The sequence below is a fragment of the Leucoraja erinacea genome, chromosome 15 (assembly GCF_028641065.1).
Source record: "Leucoraja erinacea ecotype New England chromosome 15, Leri_hhj_1, whole genome shotgun sequence".
In the NCBI taxonomy this organism is placed as follows: Eukaryota; Metazoa; Chordata; class Chondrichthyes; order Rajiformes; family Rajidae; genus Leucoraja; species Leucoraja erinaceus.
Window position 1 is genome coordinate 2,512,255 of NC_073391.1, and position 16,225 is coordinate 2,528,479.

General features: G+C 46.5%; 1 protein-coding gene across 4 annotated transcripts in view; it reads right to left on the minus strand.

The window, feature by feature from the left end:
• plce1 (phospholipase C, epsilon 1) overlaps nt 1-16,225 on the minus strand; it is a 503,016-nt gene that overhangs the window by 123,925 nt on the left and 362,866 nt on the right. For all 4 annotated transcript variants that reach the window (XM_055646596.1, XM_055646594.1, XM_055646593.1 and 1 more), the window contains exons 9-14: nt 12,701-12,883; nt 11,951-12,068; nt 10,042-10,201; nt 7,213-7,335; nt 6,353-6,489; nt 3,920-4,152 (exon numbers count right to left, since the gene is read on the minus strand). In XM_055646596.1, coding sequence (XP_055502571.1) covers nt 3,920-4,152; nt 6,353-6,489; nt 7,213-7,335; nt 10,042-10,201; nt 11,951-12,068; nt 12,701-12,883 — 954 coding nt within the window. The remainder of the gene's footprint in view (nt 1-3,919; nt 4,153-6,352; nt 6,490-7,212; nt 7,336-10,041; nt 10,202-11,950; nt 12,069-12,700; nt 12,884-16,225) is intronic.

Genomic DNA, 16,225 nt, shown 5'->3' on the forward strand with positions numbered 1-16,225 from the left:
GGACTAAAAAGGTAACAATCTCATGACTACTGCCTGTGCCACGCGACAGTGAGAATAGGAATGGAGCGAGGTGGAGGATACATGCGTGGCTGAAAGACTGGTGCAGAGGGCAGGGATTCAAGTTTCTGGATCATTGGGACTTCTTTTGGGGAAGGTGGGACCTGTACAGAAAGGATGGGTTGCACTTGAACCCGAGGGGGATCAATATCCTGGCGGGGAAATTTGCAAAGGCAGCTGGGGAGACTTTAAACTAGAATGGTTGGGGCGAGGGACTCAAATAGAGAAAGCTAGTAGACAGAATGGGAGGCAGGAAGCAGAAATGGGAAGCACTTGGACACAAGAGGAGAAAGAAGAAAAAGGAAATAAACAGAGAATAAGAGGCGGGGGGTTTCTTAAATGTGCATATGTTAATGCTAGGAGCATTGTAAGAAAGGTGGATGAACTTAGAGTCTGGATAGACACCTGGAAGTATGATGTTGTGGCGATCAGTGAAACGTGGTTGCAGGAGGGCTGTGATTGGAAACTAAATATTCCAGGATTTCGTAGCTTCAGGTGTGATAGAATTGGAGGGGCAAGAGGTGGAGGTGTTGCATTGCTAGTCAGGGAAGATATTACAGCAGTGCTTTGGCAGGATAGATTGGAGGGCTCATCTAGGGAGGCTATTTGGGTGGAACTGAGAAGTGGGAAAAGGTGTAGGGGTGTATTGTAGACCGCCAAATGGGGATCAAGAATTTAAAGAGCAAATATGCAAGGAGATAGCAGATATTAGTAGTAAGCACAAGGTAGTGATTGTGGGAGATTTCAATTTTCCACACATAGACTGGGAAACACATTCTGTAAATGGGCTGGATGGTTTAAAGTTTGTAAAATGTGTGCAGGATAGTTTTTGCAGCAATACCTAGAGGTACCTACTAGAGAAGGGGCAGTGCTGGACCTCCTGTTAGGAAATGAGATGGGACAGGTGGCTGAGGTATGTGTTAGGGAACAGTTCGGGTCCAGTGATCACAATACCATTAGTTTCAATATAATTATGGAGAGGGTCAGAACTGGACCTAGGGTTGAGATTTTTGATTGGAGAAAGGCTAACTTTAATGAGATGCGAAATGATTTAAAAGGAGTGAAATGGGACATTTTGTTTTATGGGAAGGATATAGAAGAGAAATGGAGGACATTTAAAGGGGAAATTTTAAGAGTATGGAATCTTTATGTTCCTGTTCGGTTGAAAGGAAACAGTAAAAATTGGAAAGAGCCCTGGTTTTCAAGGACATCTTGTTCGGAAAAAGAAGGAGATCTACAATAATTATAGGCAGCATGGAGTAAATGAGGTGCTTGAGGAGTCTAAGGAATGTAAAAAGAATCTTAAGAAAGACATTAGAAAAGCTAAAAGAAGACATGAGGTTGCTTTGGCAAGTAAGGTGAAAGTAAATCCAAAGGGTTTCTACAGCTATATTAATAGCAAAAGGATAACGAGGGATAACATTGGTCCATTGGAGAGACAGAGTGGACAGCTATCTGCAGAGCCAAAAGAGATGGGGAAGATATTGAACAATTTCTTTTCTTCGGTATTCACCAAGGAGAAGGATATTAAATTATGTGAGGTAAGGGAAACTAGTAGAGTAGCTATGGATACTATGAGTTTCAAAGTAAAAGAATTACTGACACTTTTGAAAAATATAAAAGTAGATAAGTCTCCAGGTCCTGACAGGATATTCCCTAGGACATTGAGGGAAGTTAGTGTAGAAATAGCCGGGGCTGTGACAGAAATATTTCAAATGTCATTAGAAACGGGAATAGTCCCTGAGGATTGGTGTACTGCGCATGTTGTTCCATTGTTTAAAAAAGGGTTCTAAGAGTAAAACTAGCAATTATAGACCTGTTAGTTTGACTTCAGTGGTGGGCAAATTAATGGAAAAAGATACTTAGAGATAATATATATAAGCATCTGGATAAACAGGGTCTGATTAGGGACATTCAGCATGGATTTGTGCCTGGAAGGTCATGCTTGACTAATCTTCTTGAATTTTTTGAAGAGGTTACTAGGGAAATTGACGAGTGTAAAGCTGTGGATGTTGTCTATATGGACTTTAGTAAGGCCTTTGACAAGGTTTCTCATGGAAGGTTAGTTAAGAAGGTTCCACTGTTGGGCATAAATGCAGGAATAGCAAGATGGATTCAACAGTGGCTGAATGGGAGACGCCAGAGGGTAATGGAGGATGGTTGTTTGTCGGGTTGGAGGCAGGTGACTAGTGGGGTGCCTCAGGGATCTGTGTTGGGTCCTTTGTTGTTTGTCATGTACATCAATGATCTGGATGAAGGTGTGGTAAATTGGATTAATAAGTATGCAGATGATACCAAGATAGGGGGTGTTGTGGATAATGAAGAGGATTTCCAAAGTCTACAGTGATTTAGGCCATTTGGAAAAATGGGCTGAAAGATGGCAGTTGGAGCTTAATGCTGATAAATGTGAGGTGCTACACCTTGGCAGGACAAATCAAAATAGGACGTACATGGTAAATGGTAGGGAATTGAAGAATACAGTTGAACAGAGGGATCTGGGAATAACCGTGCATAGTTCTTGAAGGTGGAATCTCATATAGATAGGGTGGTAAAGAAAGCTTTTGGTATGCTAGCCTTTATAAATCAGAGCATTGAGTATAGAAGCTGGGATGTAATGTTAAAATTGTACAAGGCATTGGTGAGACCAAATCTGGAGTATGGTGGACAATTTTGGTCGCCCAATTATAGGAAGGATGTCAACAAAATAGAGAGAGTACAGAGGAGATTTACTAGAATGTTGCCTGGGTGCAGGCAGGTGGGACTAAGGGAAAATAAGTGTTCGGCACGGACTTGTAGGGCCGAGATGGCCTGTTTCCGTGCTGTCATTGTTATATGGTTATATGGTGTGTGAGAAAGAATTAGTTACAGAGGTAGAAGAAAAATGAAATAGAAAGAATGGAATGGGGTGCAGCATGGCTTCGATCAGCCATGTGTCCTTTTTATGTGCCACTCTGTTTTACAAACAAACTAATATAAGCAGGCAATTAGTCTCCCTGTTCTAAAAGGAAATACATTTAGAACAAAATTATAACATAATATAATCCTATATATTGGTGAGATCAAGCGCAGGCTCGGCGATCGTTTTGCTCCGAACACCTCCGCTCAGTCCGCCTAGGCCTTGGCGATCTCCCCCCCCTCCCCGCCCCCTACTATTCCCATACTGACCTTTCTGGCCTAGGCCTCCTCCACTGTCAGAGTGAGGCCCATGCAAATTGGAGGAACAGCACTTCATATTTTGCTTGGGCAGCTTACAGCCCAGCGGTATGAACTTCAAGTAACCTTTGCTTTCCTTCTCTCTCTGCCCCTCCCCCATCCTAGTTCTCCAATCAGTCTGACTGTCCTCCTGATTAAATATTACTGATTGTATATCACATTGTCTGTCACCTTCCACTCAGCTAACTATGAACCATTCTACATTATCATCATCTGCTTTGATCTGTCCTTCACACACCTTACCCTTCCTTATCTCTATGTCTCCCTCTCCCCTGACTCTCAGTCTCAAGAAGGGTCTTGACCCGAAACATCACCCGTCCCTTCTCTCCAGAGATGCTGTCTGTCCCGCTGAGTTACTCCAGCATTTTGCCTCTATCTTCAGTATAAACCAGCATCTGAGTTAGATAGAGCTCTAAGGGCTAGTGGAATCACGGGATATGGGGAGAAGGCAGGCACGGGTTATTGATTGGGGACGATCAGCCATGATCACAATGAATGGCAGTGCTGGCTCGAAGGGCCGAATGGCCTCCTCCTGCACCTATTTTCTATGGTTTCATCTGCAGTTCCCTCCTGTCATGAACTAAAATCCTGTTCAGCCCAGTGATCTAACTTTGTACATTGTATCTTTACGACAATGAATGTGTGAAACCTGTATAATGCTGAGAACTTCATCATGGGTGTGATTTTCCCCTTGACAGTTCACCAGGAAATCATTGAGTTGCGGAATTCCCATTTCACTCTCTCCCAGGGAAGCGATTTCCACTCGATTGGTCACTATGCTGGTAGCGGCAATGTAGTCCGAAATCTGTCTCTGATTATCTGATATTTGCTGTCGACTCTTGATAAACAGACCGAGATCCGACACGTTTCTCGTCAAAAGATCTAGACAAACAAGAGCAAAGATTTTAGTCTGCATTTTCAATACTAGTGTACATCGCAAAGTCAGCTGCTATCATTATTCAGAAGATAGACACAAAAAGCTGGAGTAACTCAGCGGGTCAGGCAGCATCTCTGGAGGAAAGGAATAGGTGACATTTCGGATCGAGAATCTTCTTCAGACCTGAAACGTCACCTATTCTTTTCCCCCCCGAGATGCTGTCTGACCCGATGAGTTACTCCAGCTTTTTGTGTCCATCTTCAGTTTAAACCAGCATCTGCAGTTCTTTCCTTCATGTTATAATTATTCAAAATGTATGCACTAACATTTTTTTTTACAGAAACAATTAAAATAACTTGGTGGTAAGTTTTATGAACTTTCTTTCTCCTAGTGCCAAGTAGATTTACTCTAATTTACTTTTGGTATAATCTTATTAATTCTGCTTTTGACAATATAGCAAAGTATACAGATTACAGCGGGAGTCACATGGAGTTAAAATAAGCAAAGGGTAATGTTGCGTGACCATGTAACCTACATGTAAATAATCTTTTACAGTGCAGTGTAGTTATGTGTTTTATAAAGTGAGCAGAATTGGAATGTTTGTCCAAGTGGCTGCCTTGCACTGCATGCAGCCTTACCCATGTCTAACATTGAAGGATGAGAGGTAATCTTATTGAAACATATGATTATTAAGGGTTTGGACACGCTAGAGGCAGGAAACATGTTTCCGATGTTGAGGGAGTCCAGAACCAGGGGCCACAGTTTAAGAATAAGGGGTAAGCCATTTAAAACGGAGATGAGGAAACACTTTTTCACACAGTGAGTTGTGAGTATGTGGAATTCTTTGCCTCAGAGGGTGGTGGAGGCGGGTTCTCTGGATACTTTCAAGAGAGAGCTAGATAGAGCTCTTAAAGGTGGCGGAATCAGGGGATATGGGGAGAAAGCAGGAACAGGGTACTGGGTTGATCAGCCATCAATGATCACATTGAATGGCGATGCTGATCCGAAGGGTCGAGTGGCCTACTCCTCCTCCTTGTCTATTGAATCATTTAAATGTTCTATATTTTCTTTCTTGCCAAATATCATATGTCTATTCCCCTTTCTTGTCTCTGCAACTGTTTGTCCTGTTGCTTAACTTTGTACATTTGCCATTATATTCTTGCTCCTGGTCCACCTCCTTCCCCTCTCTGTATCCATCCAAATGTTTGGTTGTGTTTGTGTGCATTCATGTGTGCGTGGGGGTAAGTGAATGATTTTCCTACTCCTCCTCTCTGTTTCTCCCCTCTTCTGTCTGCGCGAATGTTTCCTGCACCCCTGTATCTCCCTGTACATGTCTTCTACCTGTCCCAGTAAACAATGAAAGTGTATCTTTGAAAAGACAAAGCCTTTCCCAAAGCCTTTCTCAAAGCCTTCCCACTCGTCACTTTAATTTCATGTATCTTGTGTTTTATGACTGTTGGCAGATCAATTTCCCTCCTGGGATAAATGAAGATCTATCATGCAAGCTCAGATTCATAAGTAACTAGACCAAGTGCAGACCCGTTGGGTCTGCTCCCCCAATGGTGTGATCCCCCAACCCAATATTCCACCATGCTCCCGTCTCCTCCAATGGAACTGAAGCCGTTCCCAAATGTAAGATTCCAGCACTCCCCTGCCTCCCTCAGCAGTGGATTGAAAAAAAAATCCAATTGCACCTCCCCTGCCTGCTGCAGCAGTGAAAAGTTCAGAGTGTTCCTGTCTTGCAACTTTGTTTCGAAGTGTGTTGGAAGCTGATAGGAAGGAGCAGCCGTCAACAAATCAAAAGGCAGAAAGGCAGCCGGACGGCAGCCGGTCAGAGGGCACGAGAGTTTTATATATTAATAGATAGGAGCAGAATTAGGCCATTCGGCCCATCAAGTCCACTGCCATTCAATCACGGCTGATCTATCTCTCCCTCCTATAGCTCTAGGGGCTAGTGGAATCAAGGGATATGGGGAGAAGGCAGGCACGGGTTATTGATTGGGGACGATCAGCCATGATCGCAATGAATGGCGCTGCTGGCTTGAAGGGCCGAATGGCCTCCTCCTGCACCTATTTTCTATGTTTCTATGCTTTGGGCTGAATTCTTCTAAAATGTGAAATGCCCTATCAAGAAAGAACCTCGAGTAATCTCAAAAAATGTGCTCAGATTGGAAAATGACCAAGTAAATAATGGAGGTGACTGACCTAGGTCAGGCTGCAGAACGGTGATGTTGTCATCTATCGTCAGGTTTGTGTAGAGTGGGGTAGAATCCGAGCCGGACCGGCTGCACGACACAGAGTAAACGTCAAACAGATCCTTCAGGTCCTTCCGGCTTCGTACACTAGTCCGTAAACAAATAGAGTGAACCACTTTGACTACATGCACACTTGAGAAGCACAAAGCATCATTCAGGGAAATATCCGCAGCGCAGCGGTAGAGTTGCTGTTTCACAGAGCTTACAGCAGCAGAGACCTGAGTTCGATTCTGGCTACGGGACTACAGGTGCTGTGTCTGTACAGTTTGTACGTTCTCCCTGTGACCGTATGGGTTTTCTCCGAGATCTTTGGTTTCCTCCCACACACCAAAGACGTACAGGTTTGAAGGTTAATTGGCTTGGTATAATTGTAAATTGTTCCTAGTATGTGTCGGGTAGTGTTAGTGTGCGGGGATCGCTGGTCGGTGTGGACTCGGTGGCCCAAGGGCCTCTTTCCGTGCTGTATCTCTAAACTAAACTTGGATAAGGTATTATTTTCAGGAGATAACATTGCCCTATTAACTATTTCTTTCTCTTTCCAGATGCTGTCTGACCTGCTGAGAATTTCCATCATTTTCTGTTTTTGCTTCACTTTTCCAAAAATTCATATTCAAAATATGTTTATTGATAATAATCACTGCCCCGTCCCAACAAAGATATTTGGGTGGCACTGGGGTAGAGTTGCTGCCTCACTGAGCCAGAGACCCGGGTTCGATCCTGACTATGAGTGCTGTCTGTACGGAGTTTGCACGTTCTCCCCGTGACCTGCGCTATATCTAAACTAAGGCACAGCAGTGGGGTCATATTTACCTGAATGATTTGAAGAGTTCGACAAACTCAACGAAACTCATGTTGCTATCAGAGACCATGAAGTCCTGAAATCCCTTCAGCCCACCTTTGACTCGACCATGCCAGCTGTTACTCGCTCTTGTGCTGCATGGAGACCAAACAATCAGGTTAGAAACAAGCAGAAAACAGCAGAGAAACAGAAACAGGGCAGTGAGCGTGTTTTAACACGGACTCTCTGAAGCATGGTAGCTGGTGGGTAAATTATACCATTAGTTATTGATCGAGATGTTATGGAGATCGAGGCAGATGAACGGCTGGGTGGGTAGACTGGGTGATGTTCCAGGTCTTGCTATGGGCCTGAATGGGCCACTGGTGTTACCGACCTCATATGGAAATGTGTGGAGGAATGTGTCCCCCGAACAGAAGCCTCAGATGAACCAGGAGGTTCAGAATCTTCCAAGGCCGGATCATAGAGTCATAGTGATACAGTGTGGAAACAGGCCCTTCAGCCAAACTTGCCCCCACTGGCCAACAATGTCCCAGCTACACTGGTCCCACCTGCCTGCGTTTGGCCCATATCCCTCCAAACCTGTCCTATCCATGTACCTGGTGGTGCAGCAGTCGAGTTACTGCCTTACAGCAGCTCCAGTGCTAGAGACCCAGGTTCGATCCCGACTACGGGTGCTGCCTATATGGAGTTTGTACGTTCTCCCCGTGACCATATGGGTTTTCCCAGAGATCTTCGGTTTCCTCCGACACTCCAAAGATGTACAGGTTTGTAGGTTAATTGACTTGGTTTAAGTGTAAATTGTCCCTAGTGTGTAAGGTAGTGTTAATGTGCCGGGATCATTGGTCGGTGCGGACTCGGTGGGCCGAGGGGTTTGTTTCCACGCTGTATCTCTAAACTAAACTCATTGAAGTGAGCTCTGCTTCATTTAAGGAGGTCTTCCTTGGATTACTCTGATATTTGCCCAATTCCCAAACTAAAACTTCAGGTACCCAAGTTTATGATCACTGATGCTTGATCTACACCATCTAGGAAGAAGTCATGCTGATAGTCGGGACACAAGCAAGGTAATGAAGATTTTCTGAACAGTTTTCTGAAATTCCAACACTTTGTTCCCCTTTATCCCAAACAATTTTTGGGTATTGAAGTGTCTTCAATGGAAACATTTCTGTCCTTCGCACGAAGGTTTGCTCCTCTATCACTCCCTTAAGGGCCAGTCCCACTTACGTGTCCTTGGCATGCAAATTACGCGACCTCGTGGTCGCGTTGAGGCGCACGGGCATCGTATGGCCGCGCGGGGCCGGTTCCCACAGCACGGAGGGGTATGTAGTTGTGCGCGACATCGCGTGGGGCTCCGAAATTTTTGTAGTGAACGAAATCTTCGCGCGACAACGGCCTGTCGCGTAACTGACGGCCAAAGTGGGACCGGCCCAAGACCCTGGCGCCACGCAACGTCTCACCTCCAACAGCAGCAGAAGCAGGCAAACGATTGTTGAGCTCAGCCTGGGGCTCACGGCCTTTGCGGTCCGGATCCGCCCCCACTTCTACTCCCACAGCAGGGCCAAGAGAATTGAAGTTGGACACAAAATGCAGGAGTAACTCAGCGGAACCGGCAGCATCTCTGGAGAGAAGCAATGGGTGGCGTTTCAGGTCGAGACCCTTCTTTTCAGACTGAAGAAGAGTCTCGACACGGTAGGGAATTGAAGAATGCAGGTGAACAGAGGGATCTGGGAATAACTGTGCACAGTTCCCTGAAAGTGGAATCTCATATAGATAGGGTGGTAAAGAAAGCTTTTGGTGTGCTGGCCTTTATAAATCAGAGCATTGAGTATAGATGTTGGGATGTAATGTTAAAATTGTGCAAGGCATTGGTGAGGCCAATTCTGGAGTATGGTGTACAATTTTGGTCGCCTAATTATAGGAAGGATGTCAACAAAATAGAGAGAGTACAGGGGAGATTTACTAGAATATTGCCTGGGTTTCAGCAACTAAGTTACAGAGAAAGGTTGAACAAGTTAGGGCTTTATTCTTTGGAGCGCAGAAGGTTAAGGGGGGACTTGATAGAGGTTTTTAAAATGATGAGAGGGATAGACAGAGTTGACGTGGAAAAGCTTTTCCCACTGAGAGTAGGGAAGATTCAAACAAGGGGACATGACATGAGAATTAAGGGACTGAAGTTTAGGGGTAACATGAGGGGGAACTTCTTTACTCAGAGAGTGGTAGCTGTGTGGAATGAGCTTCCAGTGAAGGTGGTGGAGGCAGGTTCGTTTTTATAATTTAAAAATAAATTGGATAGTTATATGGATGGGAAGGGAATGGAGGGTTATGGTCTGAGCGCAGGTATATGGGACTAGGGGAGATTATGTGTTCGGCACGGACTAGAAGGGTCGAGATGGCCTGTTTCCGTGCTGTAATTGTTATGTGGTTATATGGTTATATGGACATGAAACGTCACCCATTGCTTCTATCCAGAGATGCTGCTGGTCCCACTGAGTTATTCCTGCATTTTGTGTCCATCTTCAAATGACGTCACGCGCTCCAGACGGCTGTGCGGGCGCATGTAATCGCGCGCGACCTTCGCGGGACCGTCGCGGCTCAACACGACCACGAGGTCGCAAGGACACGTAAGTGGGACAGAGGCTTCACTATTTGGCAGCCTTTGCACCGCCATTGGATTGGATGTTTTTCTTTTGTTGATCCACTTATATCTCGTTTCATTTACATTCTGAATACAGTTAACACTACAGGTGTTTCAAAAGTTTGCTCTTCATGTGAAACTTTAGAGGATCACAGCAAATGTAGTACTGACGGGAGAATACGAGTCATCGTTTGTTCCCTCTTACCTGGTTTTGGTCTTGCTGACAGTGGAAAGAACTGGAGAGGAGGCAGGTCTCACTGGTGTGGATGCCGGAGGGCCTAACATGGTGGAGGACGGGGTGGTGAGAGAACGGACTCTGGTTGGAAACGTACAGGAACCAGGAGAAGCCATTGTGACGCTCGCATCTGAAAAGGATAAAAATACATGCCAACTAAATTAGAAACAGGCCCTTCGGCCCTTCCACCAAGTCCGCGCCCACTAGCAATCTCCGCACATTAACACCGGTACATCTTTGGAGTGTGGGGGGAAACCGGAAATCCGATCTCAGAGAAAACCCTACCGGTCACAGGGAGAACGTGCAAACTCCGTACTGACAGCACCGATAGTCGGGATCGAACCTGGGTCTCTACCGCTGCGCCACCATGCCGCCCTATGTTGCAATATATCAGTGCTTCAGGCATCACAATTTACATTCATAATCACATGGTTCTGTTGAGTTTTATGATCTAGCTTTATGAAATACCATTACAATCGCACATCGTACACTGGCTTCATGATATCATTTTCCTCTCAACCCACCTGGATCCTCCCCGCCATAACCAGCCTGATAACAATCTCAGTCCCCCCCCCAAACATCACTTGTCTGCTAAATAACAACAACATTTGCTCTCAGAGTGTGTAGAATGATGGAACACACCTGTTTGTTCAACTAATTCACATCAACCATCAACCACCATCGCTACATTAATGACAATTATTTTTACCCTCCCCAGATTCCCATCAATTCTACCCCTCACATACACTCCAGGGAGAATTTGGGGCAGGGAGGAGAAAGGAGAAAGGAAGAGGTGGAGCTCAAGGACTGAGGGAGAGCTGGGAACGGGAGGAGACAGCAAGGGCTACCGGAAATTGGAGAAGTCAATGTTTATGCCGCTAGGGTGCAGACTGCTCAAGCGGAATATGAGGTGCTGCTCCTCCAATTTCCGGTGGTGCTCACTCTTGTAGGAGGCCCAGGACAGAAAGGTTGGATTCAGAATGGGAGAGGGAGTTGAAGTGTGAAGTGCTGAGCCAGGTTGGTTAATGTGGACCGAGCGGAGGTGTTTGGCGAAACGATCGCCAAGCCTACGCTTGAATGGAGTCGAGGGGGCAGGTAAAGCGACAAGCGTAGCATCTCTTGCGGTTGCAAGGGAAAGTGCCCAGGGAGAGGGTGGTGCGGGAGGGAAGGGAAGAATTGACCAGGGAGTTACGGTCTTCACCTCCCTACCATTTCTGGTGCTACTTCCTGCACCCACACACAACTGACTGACTTCATCCGCTTCACCACTAACTTCCATCCGGCACTCAAATACACCTGGACCACTTCCGACACTTCCCTACCATTTCTTGACCTCACTATCTCCATCGCAGGTGATAGACTTCTGACCGACTCTTAAACACCACGTCTTTGGGATGTGGGAGGAAATCCGAGGCCTCAGGAACACTCATGCCGTCACTGAAAGATCATTCAAACACCAATGAAAGTTGGGATTGAACCCGAGCCATTGAAGCTGTGACACCACCATTGGACAAGGGGGACAGAATGTGTAATTCATTTTAAACAACACGAGATATAACATTAACTGCCCTGGCTGTAATAGTTGTGTGGGATGGATCTGTAGGTGTTCGTATAAACAGAAGATAGACACAAAAAGCTGGAGTTACGCAGTATCTCTGGAGAGAATAGGTGACCCGAAACGTCACCCATTCCTTCTCTCCAGAGATGCTGTCTGACCGGCTGTAAAAGTTGGGTTATCCAAACTGACCCACGGAGCTGCCAGGAGAGTCGTTCTCCTCTAATTTCAGGAAGAAAAACTTTACAACAAATTTGATTAAAATTTGGACTAATACCATGGTCCGTGAGCACTGCCAATGTTTAGAGGGGAGAAGTTTGTTACCCGATTCTTCCTGTTCGTCGATGTCTGCTGGGTCAGACCCACTCCTGCTCCGAGACTCTTTGCAGCTTCGAGCTTTGCGTGTGCTGGTCTCCTCGTCAGTGACCTCACCGCTATCCCCCTGCACAGAGACAAGTATTTCAGTTAGTTTACCCATCATGAGAAGCTCACTCAACCCGAGTGATACTGTCATAGACTATAGACAATAGACAATAGGTGCAGGAATAGGCCATTCAGCCCTTCGAGCCAGCACCGCCATTCAATGTGATCATGGCTGATCATACCCAATCAGTACCCTGTTCCTGCCTTCTCCCCATATCCCCTGACTCCACCATCTTTAAGAGCCCTATCTAGCTCTCTCTTGAAAGCATCCAGAGAACCTGCCTCCACCGCCCTCTGAGGCAGAGAATTCCGCAGACTCACAACTCTCTGTGTGAAAAAGTATTTCCTCATCTCCGTTCTAGACGGCTTACCCCTTATTCTTAAACTGCGGTCCCTGGTTCTGGACTCCCCCAACATCGAGAACATGTTTCCTGCCTCTAGCGTGTTCAAATCCTTAACAATCTAATATGTTTCAATAAGAGACCCTCTCATCCTTCCAAACTCCAGAGTGTACAAGCCCAGCCGCTCCATTCTCTCAGCATATGACAGTCCCGTCATCCCGGGAATTAGTGATACAGTGTGGAAACTAGCCCTTTGGCCCAACATGCCCACACAGACTGTATGTACCGTGATGGAAGTCTAATTCCATACCCTGGTGAGCGACTTCTTTATCTTTTTGGCTGTGTTCACCCCCAGGGTGTTGTTACGCTGCAGGTTGGATTTTTCGGTGTTTCTGTTCAATGTTGCTGTCGCTGTGTTTCTTGTGATCCATCGCCTGCCCCCAAAGAGTTCAATAACCTGAGCGAGTGTTGGCCCCTCAAATTTGCCTTCCTCCTGCGGAGATACAAAACGTATAATGGAACAGCATTAATCAGGCCCAATGACCCAAATAAACTGACTGGCAGATGGACACAAAAAGCTGTACCTCAGCGGGTCAAACGGCATCTCTGGAGAAAAGGAATGGGTGATGTTTTGGGTTGAGACCCTCCTTCAGACTCAGTCTGAACTCGAGTCTGAAGAAGGGTCTTGACCCAAAACGTCACCTATTCCTTTCCTCCAGAGATACTGCCTGACCCGCTGCGTTACTCCAGCTTTTTGTGTCTATCTTCGGTTTAAACCAGTATCTGCAGTTCCTTATGTTTAAGAACGAACTGCAGATGCTGGAAAATCAAAGGTACACAAAAATGCTGGAGAAACTCAGCGGGTGCAGCTGCATCTATGGAGTGAAGGAAATAGGCAACGTTTCGGGCCGAAACCCTTCTTCAGACTGATGGGGGGTGGGTCGGCAGAAGAAAGGAAAAAGGAGGAGCCCGAAGGCTGAGGGATGGGAGGAGACAGCAAGGGCTAACAAAATAGTGAGAATTCAATGTTCATGCCCCCAAGATGCAGACTCCCCAAGCGGAATATGAGGTGCTGTTCCTCCAATTTCCGGTGTTGCTCGCTCTGGCCATGGAGGAGACCCAGGACAGAGAGGTTGTATATGGAGTGGGAAGGGGAGTTAAAGTGCTGAGCCACCAGGAGGTCAGGTTGGTTATTGCGGACCGAGCGGAGGTGTTCGGCGAAACTATCGCCCAGCCTCCGCTTGGTCTTACCGATGTAGATTTGCTGACATCTAGAGCAGTGGATGCAATAGATGAGGTTGGAGGAGATGCAGGTGAACCTCTGTCGCACCTGGAACGACTGCTTGGGTCCTTGAATTGAGTTGAGGGGGGAGGTAAAGGGACAAGTGTTGCATTTCTTGCAGTTGCAACGGAAAGTGCCCGGGGAGGGGGTGGTACGGGAGGGAAGGGAAGAATTGACAAGGGAGTTATGGAGGGAGCGGTCTTTGCGAAAGGCAGACAGGAGGGGAGATGGGAAGATGTGGCGAGTGGTGGGGTCACGTTGGAGGTGGCGAAACTGACGGAGGATTACTTGGTGTATGTATCTAGCTCTCTCTTGAAAGCATCCAGAGAACCCTCTCATCCTTCTGAACTCCAGAATGTACAAGCCCAGCTGCTCCATTCTCTCAGCATATGACAGTCCCACCATCCCCGGAATTAACCTTGTAAACCTACGCTGTACTCCCTCAATAGCACGAATGTCCTAACTTTGAGTATATTTTCTACATATTATTATCTATAAATTTAAGCCAGGTAGTCAAGTTCTCACTCATGCTGTTTAAAGTGAATTGGACATTCTACCTCCCACACAATGAGTTGAATTTGTGACCTTTCTATTTACAGATATGTTATCCTGAAAGTAAATGATGTGTTAGATTTAGACAGAAAACTAAATATTTAGAGTATCTCAGCTATCCTAATACTTTTGCTCCTTCATCATCAAGCCTTGTAAAATGGTACAGATCTTTTAAAAGATAAAGCTCCAAATGCTGCTTTAACCAGTTTGTGTGCATTGAGAGCCCAGGACATACTGACAGATTTGGGGTGTTGTATAGAGTCCAACAACAGCATGTTCCCACCAGTGGGAGAGTCTAGGACCAGAGGTCATAGTCTCAGAATTAAAGGACACTCCTTTAGGGAGGAGATGAGGAGGAATTTCTTTTGTCAGAGGGTGGAGCAACTTTGGAATTCTTTGCCACAGAAGGCTGTTGAAGGCAAGTCAATGGATATTTTTAAGACAGAGATAGATAGATTCTCGATGAGTGCGGGTGTCAGGGGTTATGGGGAGAAGGCAGGAGAATGGGGTTAGGAGGGAGAGATAATTCAGACACGGAAAAGAAGATGGGCCGAATGGCCTGTTGCTATCACTTATGAACAGTGTCCAGTCTTGCTGTATGGCCAGTGTTACACATGGGAAAAATCACCACTCGGATCCCCTGCCAGGCATGGAATCTGAAAGCTAGTGGATTTCACTGGGGATTGCAGGCTTGCAGGTCAGGAACTGAAGAGGAAGGCAAGTTTTTTTTAAGACATGATTTCCTTCAGTTTAATGGCTTGAATTATTTCTGTAATTGTACAGGTTTCCAATGGACTGTGTTTAATTATTTACTTCATTTTAGTAGTTCTTAAAGGTCTCTGCATGTCAGAGAAATGTTAAACAAAAAACAATTCTCTGGCAGCTCTGACAGAGAGCAAAGGTCCATCCAGGGCTTTGGCATCTGCCAAGGGCTGTAGGGGCAGTTTGGATCAGACTGCATTACTGACGCACTCACTAACTAGTTTGTGCTCTAATCTTGTCACTGGGCTCAGGGACGTGGAGAGTCCACATGATGGACTCCCCACATTCAACTCAAGCAAGAGCATGCTAGGGGGAATTAAGCTGATCATTCAGCCAGCAGGCCTGGTGCGCCATGATCTGGCCCATGAATAAGGGACCCGAGATCTCATTCTGACAACAACCACGATTTTACTTCGGAGTCACGTGAGTGACTACGTGAAGAACCCCGCTTACGACGCATGCGTGTCATATCGCTACACGCATTGCAACTCGTCATCGCTGGAGGAAGGACGTTCCTCCCAAACGGCAGGGTTTTCGAACCTGCAATAGAAAGGTAAGGGAACGTCGTTTATTTCCTTACTTTTTCCTACAGGAAGGCTGTTTTAAAGCTGGCAAGGGAGGTATCTGCAAGCAGCAGGTAACCAGCAAACGGCCACTAGATGATAGTCCCTTAGCGGGAGTTGGTACAACTTCAGCTGGGGGGGGGGGGAAAGAACGCCGACAGGAGTACCCCGTAGCCGTCAGCCCGACATCTCGGACAACAGCCCAAGGACCTACGCTACGGGGTCCGTGGGGCTGCGGGAGGAAGGACGTTCCTCCCAAACGGCAGGCTGAGAACCAGCACAGGTAAGAACATTTTTTCCCTACCTTTTTTCTTTATAGACGTCGCTGCCGTTTTCTGAACAGCAGCAGGCAGCCAGCAACGGACGTCAGCACAGAGCCACAGACGTCGCTGCCGGTTTTCTGAACAGCAGCAGGCAGCCAGCAACGGACGTCAGCACAGAGCCACAGACGTCGCTGCCGTTTCTGAACAGCAGCAGGCAGCAACAAATGTCAGCACCAGCATCTCCCATAAGGGAGCAAGTGCTAAACTTCACCCCCCCAAATGGGTAGAGGTGCCCGTGAGTACCGGGACCGTGAGGAGCGGCATGAGTATATCGGGAGGCCGGGAGCGACCAGTGCCCGTAGGCATGGGGACCGGCTGCGGGAAATACCGCGTGCGACTAGTGCCCGAGAGCA